An 18,271-nucleotide genomic window follows, 5' to 3' on the forward strand; every position below is an offset into this window, starting at 1 on the left:
CACCAACAAATACTAGCCAGCCAACATCCCTCCTGGCTAATCTCAAATACAAGTGGATTGACAGGAATTGGTCCAAGCCATTCAACAGTGAATCAGCTCTCTCTTTCAGCCTAGGGATGTTTGGAAAGACACAACTGGATCCCCAAGCAGTTCTGTTGGGTACTGCAGAAATATGGGGTAACAGGACAAGGGCTATGAGCCATTTGGTCCCTGAATAAGCAAAGTAAGAGCACTGTATGCATTCTTTGCAGAGTCAAACATGTTCTGGTGTCAACTGTTGGACCTTCCTGGGTTGTCATGGGCCATTCAACGCAGGTCAGCCCTCTTGATAGGTAGGGTCTTGGGTAGGGCCAACATGGTTTAACAGTTGGGGCCAGTGGTTTCAGTGTTGTCAATATCTGGAGCTTGCATGAACAGAGCCTGGGTTTGCTGAAGCCAAGAAGTTTCTGACAGTGAAATAAATAAAAGACATTCATGCTCTGCTGAATGAGAAGAGCGTAAATATGCATTAATTATGTTGTATCCATAGGGTATTTTTTGCCTTTCCATTTTTGCCATAGTTGAATTGTATCTCCTCTTTTTGCAGATGATGTGGCTCTTTTAGACTATGACCTTCAGTGTAGACCTTTTAGTCTCAGGCCATGGTTCTTGCCCGGAAACAGACTTACCAAGACAGGGAGTTCAATAGAGTGGATTCTTGTTAAGGAGAGAGGGCGAAATTGACTGCGAGATTGACAGATAGGCTTGTGCAGTCTCAGCAGTTGTAATTAACTTTCAAAGTTAGTTAGGCTGTCTAGAGGGAAACCTTTCAACTTACCAGTTAATCAATATATCTACCCTCACTCCTGGACATGACCTTTTGGTTTTGACGAAGAAGGAGTTTCTCTTACTGGATGTCAGGCTCAGCCTTAAGGGCAGCTCAGACTACACCATTTTTGGGGTCTTTCACAACGGCACCATGTCAGACTATGCAACTGATAAGTTGACCCGTCTTGGCCGACAGACAAGCCACACTACAAGATGACTGCCTATCATGTCTCCACGACTTTGTGTGAGTTCACAGGTCATCTGGGGGGGAAGAGTCAGTCACTCACTACATAATCACTCTATGGTCTTTTGCTCATAAAGGAAGAAAACAAACAGGAAACAGGATTATGGTTAACAGTTAATGATGTAGCAAGAGTAGGACAATATAGGCTGGCTCCACTACAGGTAGAACTTAAGGTATGAATCTGATAACATATATAGATGGATAAAATTTACACATTAGTTCCACGGAGGGAGAAAAAGTAGGGACTCTGGTGAATGATGATGCAAAGATTGGAAGCAAACACTTTACTGCTGGTAGGTGTCAGGATTGGTGTTGACGTTGAGTCAGGATGTCAAACTAGACAACAATGCAAGAAGAATTCAGACATGCTAGTCTTGTCAAGTTTTGGTTGTCCTGAAGGCGTCCCAACATGCTAAACTGGCTTGAGGTTTGACAGTGAGGTCCAATGTTTCAATCTTGACAAAATCTGGCTGAATTTGTGTAGCCTGAGCTGGCCTTTAAAGATAAAAGTTTGAAACTTGGGCTTAAGTTTGGAGGCTTCCTAGGAGCTTTACGTTGGAGATCCATTGGGGCACTGTCAACTGCAGATTCCAGGGTAGACCAGAGCTCACTTAAGGTATTACTTATCCAATTTGGTCCGGGGACACCTTGGGAAACCCCACAAAGACCTGTAAAACTTCTGGAACTTCAGACTGATTTGAAAGACTACTTCCTGCTTTAAGGTTGCCCAAACTTGAGTAAGGCTTTTATTAGTTCATCTTTGTTGTTTACGTTTGTCTAAAACTGAATGACCTGGACTCAAGTCTTCTTTGTCATTCTTTGTTGGTTGTACTGCAACAACTTAGCATGCTGGGGGCATGCAAGGAGTTGATTTCCATGTGACAGGTCAAGTTTTTGTAGTTTATGAAATATGCTATTGGATCCATGCATATACTATCAAACACACCAATCCACAACCAGAGACTTACGCTCTTAAATTAAGACTTCTGCCGCGTAAAAAACACCAACATTAGTATCGGAACATCTCTAGAAATCACAATTTACAGACCTAGGCACTCTGCATCTTAGTTCACTGGGTGAAAGTTTTCTATTATGTTTTAATTTTCATTCAAACGTCACCAAAGCATGCTGCCACTGTTTTTTGTTGGACCTGCAATCTGATGTTTAGACTCTGCACCAAACCTAGATTATGTGAGTGTTAGCTTGGCTGTAAAATGAGAGGTAAGTATGAATGGAATGAGAGAAGCGGATCTGCTTTGGAAAGAGACTTGTCAGAGGAAATTGTAAGTGCATGTTAACAACTTTTACTTTTGTTCAAAAGCTAATTTTAAATGTTAATTTTTATTTTTTTACCTTAGCGCATTTTGAAGATTTTATTTCTCAGAGCACCCCGAGACCATCATTGTACCGTCCGCATCCTGTCACTGGTAATGACTTTGGGATTAGCTGAATCAGTCAAAGTATTGGTTTGAAACCAGTGGCCTGTACTGATCTGAACGCACAGCTGTCCAATGCAATGTTAAGTAACTTTAAATTTGTACTCCCTCTACATAATGGGTTTTATAGTCTTGTCAAGTTTTTAGAGTTTATTATCCCTTGATTCACTGGACTCTTGATTCTCCCTTGAAGCCTTTTTTGTGATATTTCTGATAATCAACCAGACAAAGACGCCTCGCAGTCATGTCAAAGCATTGTTGATTAATATCTTCATCTAAAATGAGCGGTCACAGGGTGCTCAGCTCAACTCAACCCCATGACTTACTGTTCTCCGCCTGAGAGAAATGCCTCATTGTGTCTCTTTCTGTCTCTTTCTCTGGTATCTTAACCATGTGCTGCCTCCTAGAGATGCTAAAGACGAGCCTCTCAGATTCGGTCATCATCATTCCCCGGGTGCTTCTGGAGGAGAACCACAGCCACTGCTGGAGAGATCTGAGCCCCGGAGGAGCGGAGGAGTCGTACGCTTTGCCCTAGACGGGAACCAGACTGACTAGTTCTGCCTGTGGGGACGGAGGCAGAGACACCTCATACACAGACTGCTGCTCTGTGCTGTAAATATCTAGTATTTGAAACGAAGCTGAGTGAGGAGAAGAGGGGAATCCCACAAAATATGAAAGAAAGCACATACATTTGAAACGCATGTTTGGAACAGCCTCTGGTTGTTTGACCCACTGCATTAATGCAAAGGTGCTACATCATTTTTTCTGATTTCATGCAATTTTCTTTATGATATGTCAATATAATTAGGAATACCACACCATTAAGTGCTTAAACAACATTTACAAAACACTGTACTGTACATTGATGGGTTTTAGTGTAAATAAATAATCATAAATTACAGATTGCAATATTTCACTGTAGTGTTTCTGTTGTTTTGTCAGTCATTTTTCATAGAGGGGTCTGTGTGGTGCGAATGATGGAACGTGTAGAGTGTGAACGGCTGATGGATAAGGATGCCATATTGGATGGGAACATTAAAAATGAATGTACCAGTTAGGTTAAAACTGAAAGGGTTTGACACCCTAACCAGTCCCTATCCCTAACCGCAAAGACCCTGTTTCCATTCAAAAGGATGTGTGAGTTTTAAACTGATGGGGCCTGGGTTGCTAATAGCCAAGTGGTTTTGTCTGTGCATTTATAGATAATGTTACTTGGTTTAAATCCAGTCTGTGGCTCCTTTCCTGCATGCCATTTACAGTCTCCCTCTGTCTCTCCACTTTCTGACTCCATCAGCTGTCCCTTCTAGATAATAAGCCTTGACATCCTAATCCCAACCTAACCCAATCCCTGCCCCGACCCAATTTTTACTTAACTTATCCTACCCTAACTGACCTAACCTAACCTGTCCTAACAAGCCCAAACTGAACAAACCTAACCTGAGCTATCCTACTCTAACTGACCTAATGTAACCTGACTTGATTTAACAAGCTCAAAATGAACAAACCTAACCCAGCCTAATCAAACTGGCATAACCTAATACAGCCAAACCAATCGTAACCTAACATGCCCAAACTGAACAAACCTAAACTAACCTACCCTGACTGAACAAACCTTACCTAACCTACCCTAACTGAATAAACCTTACATAACCTGCCCTAACTCAACTCAAACTGATGTAACCACCCTCCCCAAACTGACCTCTCCTAGCCTAACCTAACACAGCCTAAATGACTTGACCTAGCCTAACTAAACCTAACCTTGTCTAGTCTTACCTAACCTTGTCTTACCTTACCTTCTCTTGGGGACCAACTCTTTAAGCCTTTTGATTAAAACATTTTTATATCTATGACCTTAACTGGATTTTAAAAATTGCTTGAGCCATTATTTTAGCTCAACCTTTGACTGAGGGCTTTTTATCAATTTGACTAGCCTCCAGAGCCCACATCCTGCTTTCTTTTGTTAGAGCACTGTGCTTTACCTAAACCAAAACAAAGCCTCACCATAAACCTTACCCTAGTTCTAAATGCAAAAGAGTACAGAGACATTAAAAAGGTGTGTATGTGATTTTAAAACTGATTTGTGCCTGATGTTTTATCATTTTTTTCGATACAAATCTCTACAATATTATTCTTAAGTTGAGTTTTTAGTTTTATTTAACAGTTTTATTCTGAAGTACAAAAACAAATACATTTTTTTCACCTGTATATTTAGGCGTGCAAAATTACTTTAGACTGACAACACTGTTAGATGACTTAAGGCTGATTTCTGTACCCCAATTTTAGGCTTGTCTCAGTTATTCAGATAATCATCCTGAGCTCAGTACAATTATTTTCATGCTTTCATAGAGTTTGAGTCTGCACAAATTCATACTGTAAACATCAAATGTTTTTGTTGTTTATAATTCCTGATCAGGCTGCCTCAAACATTTAACCCGCCATAGCAAAGGACAGTAAGCAGACTGGGAATCACCACCAACAGGATGTCACTTACTTTTACTTACTTACAAAGCAGTAAACATAAACACAACTGTGCTCTGAGCCCAGTTTAATATAAAGAAGGAAAACCTACTTATGGTATTACAACAAGTTTTCTTTTTCTCTTTTTTTGCTGCAAAACAGAACACATACCAGGACAACCAGCTGACAATGTTCTTCATCTTCCATGTTTGTTTTCATCTGTTTGATCATGTGAGTTTCTCTGGAATTTCCACTGTAAAATAATAACTACAGTCAGCAGGTGTATGGTCTCACAGTCTGGCCAAATTGTCTAGTGTGTGCATTTGGAGGATTATAATTATAAATATTAATTGAGAACCACATCTTTTTAATTGGTTAAGAATTGTGTGTAGCAAGCCTAGGACACCAACATGCAACACATAAGTGATTTTGCAACTCTGAGTGCACATGCTATGGTCCCCTATATGAATAGATTTTTTTACATTAGTTTTTAAACTTTTCAACTTAGTTTGATTGGACATCTGAAGAGAGAAAAGATATATGTATGGAGAAGTGGGAATAGACATGCACCAAGCAGCACCAGAATCAGGAATCGATTCTGCGACCAGTGCGATGAGGACTACAGCTTATACAGGAGCCTGCTCTACTAACTGAGACAAACAGACATGCAATGTATTAAATAATCAACTATTCACCTAAGGCAGAGCCATTCTATGTCTTTAAGGCATTTAGACCAATAATCTCAACTCTGGTTTGGCCAGTGCACTAGTGGTCTGCGAGGCCATGGTGACCACTGTGAGTAAAGGAGGTGTAGGAGAAAATCAGCTTGTCGTCTGTGGCCTACTTGCTGTTTGAACAGCACTTATGATTCATGAGGTTACTTGATCAGGAAAGTGCCGAGGGGCTACCTTCTCTGTAAAACCAATGTAACGGTAGAGACTGTCGTCTCCTCCACATGCTCTAAGGATCGGTCCGTGTAATCAGGTCAGGAGACAAATTCTGTCCTTATTCCACTCCAAAGATTTCAGAAATTAGAGTCTGTACTGGGTAACACCATGCAATAAAAAAATCTGTGTACATTTATTGTTGCTCTACACCAAGATTATAATGGCTGCAGATTTTCAAGCTGCATTTATTTGAATTCAATTTGGACTTTTTTTTCAGTTTCAGTTCAGTTTTGACACATTTTGATGCCGGTGTTAGAACAGCTTAGTTTAATAAATTAAAAAAGCTTTGATTTGCTTGGTTTAATCAGTTTGTTAGTTTAGTAACAGTTTTATGGGCCATTTATTGTGCAATACAATCTCTAAAAAATCGTCAGAACCACAGACACTCATTAAAGACAACCCAAGAAGAAGAAGACTGAGATATCAAGTGACCAGTTGGAGGTTTGGTTCTTGCTACAATGGCACTAAGGCAGCACCAGTAAAATGTCATCTCCACCAATCACAGTCTCTGCAGACTGAATGTCTGCCACCCAAGCGTACGTACAGAAAAAAAGAGTCATTTTCTATATCATTGTTTCATTTTAGGAAGTTAACACACATGGCAGTCAGGGGCCCCAGGCAAACACCAACATGAGGTCCTTTCCCAGTTACTTAGAAGCAATAGTAATGAGAGAACAGAATATTTTGAAGCATCTTTTCAGCTAATGAAGTCTGAGATCTACAGGACATACACAAATATGAAACATAAATATTCTCATACCAAACAGTGCTTACTCATCAGCTCTTAGAAGATTATCATAACTCACCACATGTCTAACATGTCTCTTGGCCATTCCTCTAAAAATAGTTGTTTTTTATTTCTTTCATGCTATTTCACCAGAAAGTGGTCCAGAACTATTTTAGTATTTCTCATGAGATTTATCATAATTGTAGCTTATTAAGAAGACATTTGGAGCTTTCTGACATGCTTGAACATGCTGTTAGGACCAGGGGCCCTCTTCAGTGACTTCTTTGGTTAATTAAATGAGCGCTGATGGCATATCATTCACTCCTGGCCCCTTTGACATTCAAAATTCATGTCTTGAACCTTGCAAGTAATCTGATGCACACCTGTAATGATAACACAGTGCATTTAGAAAGTATTTACACCCCCTTTTACTTTTTTCTATTTGTTTTGTTGCAGCCTGATGCTACAGTTGATTAAATTCATTTTTATTCTCATTAAGCAACACTCAGTACCCCAGTACTGAGTACTCAGTATCACGGCAAAGAGAAAACTTTTTTTTTTTTTTTAGTTTTATTTTTTCTTTTTTTTCAAATTTATGAAAATAAAAAATCTGAAATATCACATTAACGCAAGCATTCAGACCCTTTGAATTAACACTTGAAATTAAGCTCAGGTTCCTCCCATTTCATTGCCATTGCTGAGATGTTTCTACACTTTGACTGGAGTCCACATGTGGTAAAACAAGACCAGGTTAAAAACTAGTGAATGGCTGACCACACCTATCTAGGGTGACTGTTGAAATGCCGGACAAGGGAGAGGCAACCTGACACACCAGATTGACTGTTTTGGATGTATTTCACATTCATCTGGAAAAGTCCTCATAGTGTTTGGAAAGGGCAGAACTTTTTAAAAAATCCTCTGATGGGGACTGGAAAAAGGTTTGTCTGTCACAATCATGATGGCCCAGAGAGCGACAAGACCAAATGGCATTTTACACATGCGTTTCTCTGAAGCTGGCAGGTTGTAGCTGTGGTTGATTGTTAACGGCAGAGCTTCTCTGTAAATAAAATTGATGCCATGGCCGGTTAGGAAACGAGCAAAAATGTCTTCTCTGTCAGGAAAAGCCTTTTGGTTTGGCTCTTTGTCCTTGTTTTAAAAAAGAAATGTTCTGATTGAACTGCCACTTTCCGACAGCTACATCTCAGCTAACAGCTACTGCAACAGCAGCCATTGGATACACCTGCAAACCCCACCCTTAACTATCACAAACTCATGCCAAAGCAGGGCATCAGAAGAGCAAAAACAATTGTCCCATCATGAAAGCTTTTAGAGTTGTTTTTATGCTTTATTTCATGTAGAAATGCATTCAAGTTCTGGTAAAAAACTACACTATATCTGACCTAATCATCTCACTGGAGAAAGCCATAGCAAACAGCTCTGAGTACAACTAAACCCCACCCATAGCTACTGCCTCGCTCTCAGCAATCAACTCTGATTGGTCCAAACAGCATTCCCAACGCTTAATGAACTGCCATTAGATGTCACTACTCCTCCACTGACACAACTCTGTGAGGCTCTGAAAGTATAGTTGCTCACTCAGTTACCCAGTCAGACAGTCAGTCACATACAGACTCATGTGTAGGGCTGACCCCAGCAGTCAGCCAATACATTGATAAGACATGATTTGGAAAGGCACACACCTCTGCATAGAAGTCCTGAAAATGCATATCAGAGCAACAACAGCCGTGAGGTCAAAGGACCTGCTTGCAGGACTCAGAGACAAAAAAAAAATCTGCTGGACTGAAGGTTCCCAAGAGCACAGTGGTCTCCATAATTCTCAAATGGAAGAAGTTTGGCACAACCAGGACTCTTCCAAGAGCTGGTCAGCCAGCCAAACTGAGCAATCAGGGGAGAAGGGCCTTAGCAAGAGAGATTACCAAGAACCTGATGGTGACTCTGGCTGAGCTCCAGGGATCATGTGTGGAGATGGGACAGGATCTCTGGGCTTTATGGTAGAATAACTAGACGGAAGCCTCTCCTCTGTGCAAAACACGACAGCCATCTTGCTTTTCATGTGTAGCATCCCTAGCATTTAAATATTTCTGTTGGTAACATGAGAAGAAAAGAAGAAACAATGATGGCAATATCATCACTATGTTGCACTAATTTGGATGGGTTTAGTTTAAAACTGACAACTAGGAGTCCTACACTGCAACTAGGATAAGCTACTTTGTTGATGTACATGTTTCAGGCATGTGGGAGAGGACTTTTACACAATATCAACATGCATGGAGGCTGAAAATCAGGACATCTGCACGGCAAAAATAGACAAAAGCTCAAGGTTTCCTTTAACATATAAATCAGAAACTATCTGATCAAAAATTAAAATGAGATTTAATTAAAAATCTGACCAGACATTTAGGATAAGCTTTTAGCTCTTGAAAGATTATGGCACTTTTGTGTATGGCATTAATACTCTATAAAAAAAGTTTTTAAAAAACATATAATATAGTTTGACCATTTTCTGAACAAACACAAGAGCTGAATCTGTTTAGCTGTCATTAGTCCAAGTTGGCAAGAAAGTGAGAGTGATGAATTGCCTCTATTCCTAGAAAAGCACAAAAGGCACTTTCAGATGCAATTTTTGGCCACTTTTATTGGGGGGCTCCATTAATGCAGGCTCTCATTTTTTATTTATGTCTAATATCTCAGTGCATGCAGAAAGGAGAACTCAGCACCCCATACAAGAACAAATCGAGCAGCTGGTTAGAGGGTTTCATGTGGTGAAGTGGTTTCCTCATCCAAGTTTCTTCTTGCGTTTCCTCTCTGTTATTGAGTGTTTGAGCCGACTGCTTCAGATATCTAGTCAAGATTTCAGTGATTCATATTTCTGTGCAGACTGTTGTCTTTAACGAGGAGTGGGGGGGCGGGGCATAACACTCAGTCAGTCAGTCTTAATCATCTAGTCAGACGTCTTCATGAAAAACCCACAAATTGTTTAAAAACCCACACAGTAAAGAGCCAGGGGAGTGGATCAACATCATACCAGCTTTACTATAACATGTTTACACGATCAAAGCTGGCCTCATTCACCAATATCTTCCTAAGATTGTTCTTAAATTTGTTCTTAAAAACAGAAACCTACATGGGATTCATGATGAGTCCTTAAACTGCTGAACTGTTCACACCTGTGTTCTTAAGTTGATGAATTTCAGGTGCTCATAACCTGGAAGCATGTGCATGTTTCTCCTAATTAGCATGGAGAAATGCCCCTTTTATGCCCATTTAAGGAGATGAGACTGCAGGGCAGTGTGCAAACACAGAAGGCACACAGGAGTAACAGGAGAAGCAAGATATCAGTAATGTCCACTGCTCCACTGGAGTTGGAATATGTCAGCCCTTTTAAAACAGCTTTTCTCTCTTGATACGTGAAATTCATCCACAAAAATTAAATGCTGATTTACTAAATTGTACCTAAACCTTAAGGCATTCGGTTTTACTGAAAAGACTATTAAAAAAAGGCAAGTAAGCAGCAGATGTGGGTGGAGCACAATGCTCCATAGGATTGCTACTTGGACGAATTCAATGGGGATCATACTGTTAAAGGGGCAATGCTCACTGAAATTTCTGGAGGCTAATGCCATTATGATAGGGCTTGGGAACCTGTGTCACGTAGCGTTGCATTGTTGGGCACAGCAGCCATGTTGGGGGCTGCTATAGTAAATAAACACATAGAGAGCACTTGAAAGAGACTGATGCAGCTTTGTCAGCCAGAAGGAGAGGCAGCTTTTTGTTGTTATGCTCCCTGCCTGTGGAACAAGCTGAGGTCTGATGTAACTGTGGGCTCATAAATTTAGGGCTAAGACATTTCTGTTTATTAGGCCTTTAGAAAAATGAACAGGTGAAGTCAGATTTATTCACTCATCTTGCCTTTTTTTGTTTTGATGTAATAATTTTATTACAAATTTGTTTAAACATGAATTTGCTGGGCATGCAGATGGCCTAGCAGTCCAAGACGCTACCCATGCACGCAGCGGGTTGGGTTCGCATCCAGCCTGAGGCCCTTTGCCCCATGTCTCTCCCCACTCTCTCCCCCATTTCTGAGTCTATCATTGTCCTTCCCTATCAATTAAAGGCATGAAAAGCCCAAAAATAAATCCAAAAAAAAAACAAAACATGAATTTGCCTTTATTTGGATATGACAGCTGAAAGAGGGACATAAAAAATGAGGAGAGAAAATGGGGGAAGACGCACCAAAAAGCACAGAGACCAGAAATCAATCACCAAGCGGGTGCGTTGAGGACTACAACCTCTGTTTATGGGCGCCAACTCTACCCACTGAGCTAAACCAGCACCCTTGTCACCTTTTATCAATTTTTTTTACTTCAGTTTCTTTTAAATGCAATTTCCATTAACACACAATATCTATCAAACATAATGTAAAGGCTATAAATGGATACCTATCAATGCGAGCATGTTTAACATTTTACTGACAAATAAAGACAATCAAATAAATATTCATTCATTTTCTCTCTCAGATCATGAAGGAACCCTCCTCTACAGCATAAGTGGAAAGAAAACAGTAACTGTCTAATTTTTCTGTCCTTATGGTCATGTAAATGCCTCACCCTTAGTGTGAATTTAAAACACAAGAAAGAATGATAATAAATTGGTTTCAGTTTTACTCCAAAATTGCTGATTTCCTAAGCTCTTACTGTTTCTTCTCCTTTTGTTCTTTTTGTTCCACTGTGTACTTCACTCAGATGTAATCAGATTAAATAAATCAGATTAACTGGTATGCATGCACAGAATAAAACGGATTATTGGGCAGAAAGGTACATGTGCTTATCTGATAACGGTCTCATCTGATAAAGCATACCAAGTCATGTTGTTTACAAGAAAAATTCAGTAATCAGATAACTTCAGGTGTCAGGTAATGATTAATTTAACAATGTGCATGTAAACACACTCACAGTTTATATTATAAAGAAAAATGTTTATTCCAAAAGCTCATATTTCTATTTCTGTTATTTTATTACAAAACTCTTAAAACCACAGGTGACAAACTGCAGCCCACAAGATGATCTCATATTTCTGTTAAAACTGGCCCATCAGTATGAGGTCTGCAGATTTCCTTAAGTACAAAAATGTGAACTTATCCTTGATGATTTAAGATATTCTTGTTAAGTCACAAAATCTGATAAAGGAGTAAAAATAGTTGGAGGAGAAGTCAGGAATGTTGGAAAAAAAATTAATTTGTGTTTTAATTTCATATTTTAAATTTTGCATCTCACAATTAGGCTCAAACTTAGGACACTGACTTTTTATTTCATACTTTGAGCATAATAATTTGATCTTTAAGATTCATAATTCAAACTTTTTAGTGATATTTTGACCTTTTTAACCAATTATTTTGTATTTTACCTCATATTTTCAACTACAAACGTTGACTTCATAATCCCATAGTTAACCGTTTAGACTCACAATTTAAAATTTTGAATCATATTCTGACTTAATTTCATCATCAACTTTTTAAATGTCAGAATCTTTTATCATCAGTGCTAAGTTGTTGTTGTTTTTTCATATTTTATTACCAGTGAAACAAGGTTGACAGTTTATGGTTAAAAAGGTGACCCTGTTAGGCCCTCAGGTTAGTCCTGTATCCAGAATCCAGCCCCTACTGTGATTGAGTTTGACACCCCAGCTTTAAACAGTTTTAGATTTAAGAAGGGAGGAATCCCTGGAAGCAACATCAGACCTCTCCAGCGTCAGCAGAAATACTGTGCCGTGAAAAAGTATCTGTCACACATGCTTCAGGTCATCAAACTAATTTTGATATTAGACAAAGATAACCTGAATAAATTCCCTGGCCCTATGTGAAAAGTTATCTTTGTCCACTATTAAAATTTGTTTGATGATCTGAAACATTTTAATGTGACAAAAATGCAACATAAAAAAAAGAAATCTGGAAGGGGCAAATATTTTTGCACAGCACTGTACAGAAGTGGAAGAAATGTGTCTGTTTTGGCTTTTTTTACACATGCAAACTGTGTTTTAATTTACTGAAAATACACCTTTGAAAAAAAAAAAAAAAACATGGAAAATTTCAGCTGCCAAATAACAAGTCAAACAAAAACCTCATTCCAAGGTGTTAAAATTCAATAAATGCACTTTAGCAACAGATATGAATGAATTTCAGTAACTGACTGCAAAAGTAAGATGAAGAGTGCGTGAGAATTTATAACCCTCCAGAGACGCTGTATACAGATTGGATGTCATGAGGTCTCTTCATAAAAACACAATCAGGGTATTTAAATAGTAATGACCAGTGTTAGTGAGGGCACACATAAATGATGATGAATGAGCGTTTCTCTGCACCACCTGACCTGGATGAGCACAGAGATGGAGGAGGAGGAGGAGGAGGAGGAGAGAGGAAGGAGAAAGATCATATTGCAGACATTAGGAGGAAGTGTCTGTGCTGCTTTCTGGGATAAAGACATTGAGTGGAAAAGTCATTTCTCCTCCTGTGCACCCCTCCTAATCCTCCTCTGTCTGATTTATGAATGCAGGAATCACCCCCCTGCTTGTTTCATGTGTTTAACAATGAGATTACAGCTAGTTATGGCCCCTCTGTCAGCATGAGGAGGCTATAAATAATGAAACAACCTGCTTATTACTGTTTTTTTCCAACCTATTGTGATGGGATGGCTGCACAATGAGACCAAAAGAATCCTGAAACCTGGGGAACCTGCAAATAAAACCAAATGTTTGAAATTGTTATTACATACACATTTCAGCCAATTTCATGCTTTAAACTTTAATTATTCCCCGCTCTTTCACTCCTCTTTGATCCTGGTTGCTCACCCTCCCTCACTCCATCCCTGCACCGTGCTGTTGCCATAGTGACGGGTTGCCAGGCCTCAGCCGGTGAGGCCGAATGGGTTAATGAGGAGGCGGGGCATCTGCAGCCCCTCCAGATGGTTGTAAGCCGTCCTTCGCCGCAGGTCTCCGGGGAGCACCTCTCAAAGAGAGAAAAGCCTCTCCTGTTTAGTATTCAGAGCCTCGCCATCGGACCTGGTGCTGCTTTTATGACCCTACTGTCAACAGTGTGGGATTGTGGGTGAAGTGTGCTGGGAAACCTCTTGTTTAGGTCTGCTCGGCTGAGAAGGGCAGCTCTTTCCTTAACTCTAATTAAATCTAGGCTGCATGCCCACCCACGTCCTTCCAGCCTGTCAAAATGAGGCGAAAAACGCGGCTGTTCATCACTACTTCTCCTTTTATCATCACCTCAACTTTTCATTCCTCTGTAAACACTGTAAACATCTCTGTGAAGGTGGAAGCCATCTTACCTTATTTGTAAATGGAAAAAATGTGCAAGCAGCACCCCCATGTGTCCAAACTGAACATTTATTTACTGTCACAACACTAACCACACAGAAGTTTGTTCAAATAAGAACAGGAGATATATTCAACACATGCAACACAGATTACAAATACATAAAAAAAGGATAAATCTTAGAAAAATAGCAGCTAAAAGAAAATAAAGTGATCACTGTGCTTCAACAGTACTGCAGATTGTCTATTTCACGACCATATTTCACCATAAAAACATCACCATTTATGCAGAAATATGCAAAACAAGCTGGTTTAGTGCAAACTCATTCTATTACATATTCTGTTACCAAACATGTAGAGAAACATTCTTTAAAGTCAGTGGGTATTTATGTGTATTTCCTACAATCTGAGGTCAGTTTGGTGCATTTTCTTTCCAGTGTTTTCATCTTTTAATGCTTCTATAAAGATCTTTGTCTCAGTTTTAAGAAGTAAGTCTTTCTATGAAAGCCACATCTACAGTGCTTTATGTTTCAGTGTTGTTGGTAAGTAAAGTCTGATGTGTTTACGTTAAACCACTGCAAGGTCCATTATCTACTCTACTTATCCTGTTCAGGGTCGCAGTGTACTAGAGCCAATCCCAGCTGTCAATAGGTGAGAGGTTGGGCTTCACCCTGGACTGGTTGTCTGTAAATCAGAGGGCTGACATAAAGAGCCAAACACTCTAACTCCCTAACTGACATCTATGGGCAATTTAGCATCACCAATGAGAGCATGTTTCTGGACTCTGGGAGGAAGCCAGGGAACCTGGAGAAAACCCATCCATTAATTTTCTACACCGTTTATCCTGGTCAGGGTCGAGAGGGGGCTGGAGTCTATCCCAGCTGTCACTGAGCGAGAAGCGGGGTTCACCCTGGACTGGTCGCAAGTCAACCACAGGGCTGACACACAGAGACAAACCAGCAGGCACTGTCATACCTATGGCCAAAAAACCTAACCCACCTGTGCGCAGGGAAAACATGCAAACTCTGCAAAGAAGGGCCCTGTCTGACCGAAATTCAAACCAGAACATTCTTGCTGTATGGCAACAGTGCTACCCACTCATCTACCATGCAGCCCTAATTATTACAGGGTGCAAGAGCAAAACCCGGAAAAGCATATGTTGCCTAAATTCTAGGATTAGAAAGACTACTTATGATTTTATAGTGGACTGAAATTCCTAAAAACACAACAAGTCTTTGTTTAAAGGAACCCTACATGATCAGATAAATTCCCCTTATTGCATAGATATTTGCCTCATATATATATATATATATATATAACTAAAAACTTGATTGAATTGAAATTTGAACTCAACAGGAGGCTGCCATATCTTAGTCGACACTATCTCTGGGTAGTGTGAGGTCATCTGCCCACAGTAATCCTCTTCCCATACTATTTCTATGCATTTGTCACCCATCAAATCTAAATATCACCAACATGATCACACTGGTAGTGAAGACAAAATCATGAAGATGCGACACTCTGTGGTAGGGGTATAAAGGTACCTGTATTCGTACAGCATCCGTTCGATACACGTCTGTTGAACGAAGCTCATACACAGATTAAAAACCAGAAAACAACTCACTGTCACACTGTCCTGGCAACCACACAACCACAGCAACCGACAGCAACCGCCTAAATATTCCCAGATAAAGGTGTACTGTTTAGGAACACTTTGTTTCCCAGTAAAATACAATAGTGGACAAAGGCAGAGACAGTGGACAGAGACAACAACGGCAGTGCTGGCATTACTCAGCAGGTGTCTCTCAGCAGAAGACATGAAACAGGTTCAGAAACAGAAACAATATCTCTGTATTATGTCAATCTCACCACCCAGAAATATTCTCTCCAAGGATTTATCTTGTGAGTTTTCTTTACATATGCAGAGTTCAACACTTTGTGCTTTTCACTTTTTAGTGCATCCATAAGTTGGCTCACATGTGAGCAACACCTTTTATTTTCTTCTATACTCATTGTGAACAGCTGTTGAAAATGGTCACGTAAATGATAGTAAAATTTCTTCGGCCATTGCTCTTACACTCAAGAATTGTGGGTAGTCTACAACTACGCTAAACAGCAGCACTGCCAGGTATATACTGACTAGCGGCCTTGGATGATGTAAAACAGAAGCTCACAAGCTCAAGGGGGCGTGGCTTCTTGGTTACCTCCTGGAGGTCTGTAAAGGGTCGTTTCAAGGCGGCCACCTCCAGTCCTGAAAAAGCTCCATCTGTTTTGCAGTCACATAAGCCTCACGCCTCCTTGAGTTTTCCCTCTGCCTTCTCCAGCTCTTGAGTTGTTTTTGTTCAACTTCAAATCAAGTCCTTGAAACCCTTGGAGCCTGCTGAATAATTTGGCATTTTTTTTTCCTATGAATTTGAGCACATTGCGCATTTCACTTTCTAGTGCATCCATAAGTTGGCTCACACGTGAGCAACACCTTTTGTTTTACTCTATATTCATCGTGAATGGCTGTTGAAAAAGGTCACATAATTGAAAGTAAAAGGTCTTCTGCCATTGCTCTTACACTCTAGAATTGTGGGTAGTCTACAACTATGCTAAACAGCAGCACTGCCAGGTATATACTGCCAAGTGGCCTTGGATGATGTAAAATAGAAGCTCACAAGCTCAAGGGGGCGTGGCTTCTTGGTTACCTCCTGGAAGTCTGTAAAGGGTCGTTTCAAGGCGGCCACCTCCGGTCCTGAAAAAGCTCCATCTGTTTTGCAGTCACATATGCCTCACGCTCCCTCATCTCCATCCGTTCCTTCAGAAGCATTTGCTCCGCTTGCACCCTCAGCGTCGTCTCATGTTGCACTTCATCCTGCAATTTCCTGCATGTCTTTTGGAGATCTACAATTTTCTGCTCTGACGGTTCTTTTGACATTTTAAGTTCATCTCCAGTTGTCTGATGTAGAATTCCTTGTCCTTGAGTTTTCCTTCTGCCTTCTCCAGCTCTTGAGATTTTTCATTCAACCTCAACTCAAGTCCTTTAAACCCTCGGAGCTTGCTGAATAATTCGGCATTTTTTCCTATTAATTTGAGCTAGGGCTGTCGCGGTATACCGGTATTGAAGATAACAGTGGCATTAAAAAACAAAATTTCAATATCATGTTACAAATGTGCATGATAATATCGTGTAAATGATCCAGTGCTATTCCAGCACCGTCACGAGCCCTGAACATTTTTAATAAGTCCATCAATGTAATAGATCATCAACTCCTGCACTTCTCTAACTTTTGCACCCCTCGTTCATGAAACCGTCCAGACTCACTTCACTGCTCTCTCTCTCCATGCGCACCCGCGGCAGACGCACACTGGGAGCCCAGCAAGATGTTTAGAGAAAAACAAGTTTTCTCTTTCCTCGTTCACACAGTGCTTAACAGACAGGATGTAGAGATAGAGCCCTGCGTCGGACAGCTAACACCCTACCTGCCCATTCCCCCTGATTTCCTGATCATGAACACCTGCTGGTGCGTGTGTCATCCCTCCCTCCCACTTGCACCCACAACATGCGCATCCAATTCCTCCTAAAGTCTGACCATTCACGTCAAACACGGAATGACAGAAGCTGCATTTAGGTTAAGAAATTATAATATTGCGTTCAATAGTGCGCATTTAAAGAAATTAGACTGGACCTTGTTTACGATCTTAAACAATTTTAGTACAGGCAAAAATTAAATTCAGACCTGATCCCAACGCATCCATCTAACTTGGTTCTATTATTAGAGCTAACAGGAAAACTCTCATTAAAAAACTGCTGCAGCTGCTCTTAAAATATGTCTGTAATTAATTATTTCCTAATGTGTTTATAACCCTACATTTCTGACACTGTTTTGGCATTATGATATGTAAATCCTGTGTGGTGGATAAGTTTATAAGTCAGAGGTGGAGCCATGGGGTGGCTTGTGGGGTCTATGCCCCTGATGTTTTCTCAAAAGCCCAGAATCTTTAACTCTGGTGAAAGTACATTATTTCTGATAACTGATAAATGTAAAAAGACCTATCTTGCATTTTGATAAACAGATTGACCCTGCTGATCACAACATGGAAATTTCATTCTTGTTGCCAAACTGAAATAAACCCCAAATCAGATGTTTTTTTTTACTTTAAAAAGCTTAAAAGCACATGATACAGAATAAATAAAAACCTTATTATTGATGTTTCTGCATTTTTTTAAGAAATATGACCCTCCGTAATGACACAGCAGCTGCAGTACCTCCTTAGACAGGTATTTTGAGTGTAATTCATCTACCAAAAGAGAGAACACAACATAAATAAAGTT

General features: G+C 40.1%; 1 protein-coding gene across 1 annotated transcript in view; it reads left to right on the forward strand.

Moving 5' to 3' along the window:
• The window catches only part of map6a (microtubule-associated protein 6a), a 47,239-nt gene extending 44,075 nt beyond the window's left edge, over positions 1-3,164 (forward strand). The window contains exon 5 of the mRNA XM_041802157.1: positions 2,895-3,164. Coding sequence (XP_041658091.1) covers positions 2,895-3,042 — 148 coding nt within the window. The 3' untranslated portion in view covers positions 3,043-3,164. The remainder of the gene's footprint in view (positions 1-2,894) is intronic.
• The last annotated feature ends 15,107 nt before the right edge of the window (positions 3,165-18,271 follow it).

The sequence above is a fragment of the Cheilinus undulatus genome, linkage group 12, assembly GCF_018320785.1.
Source record: "Cheilinus undulatus linkage group 12, ASM1832078v1, whole genome shotgun sequence".
Taxonomy (NCBI): domain Eukaryota; kingdom Metazoa; phylum Chordata; class Actinopteri; order Labriformes; family Labridae; genus Cheilinus; species Cheilinus undulatus.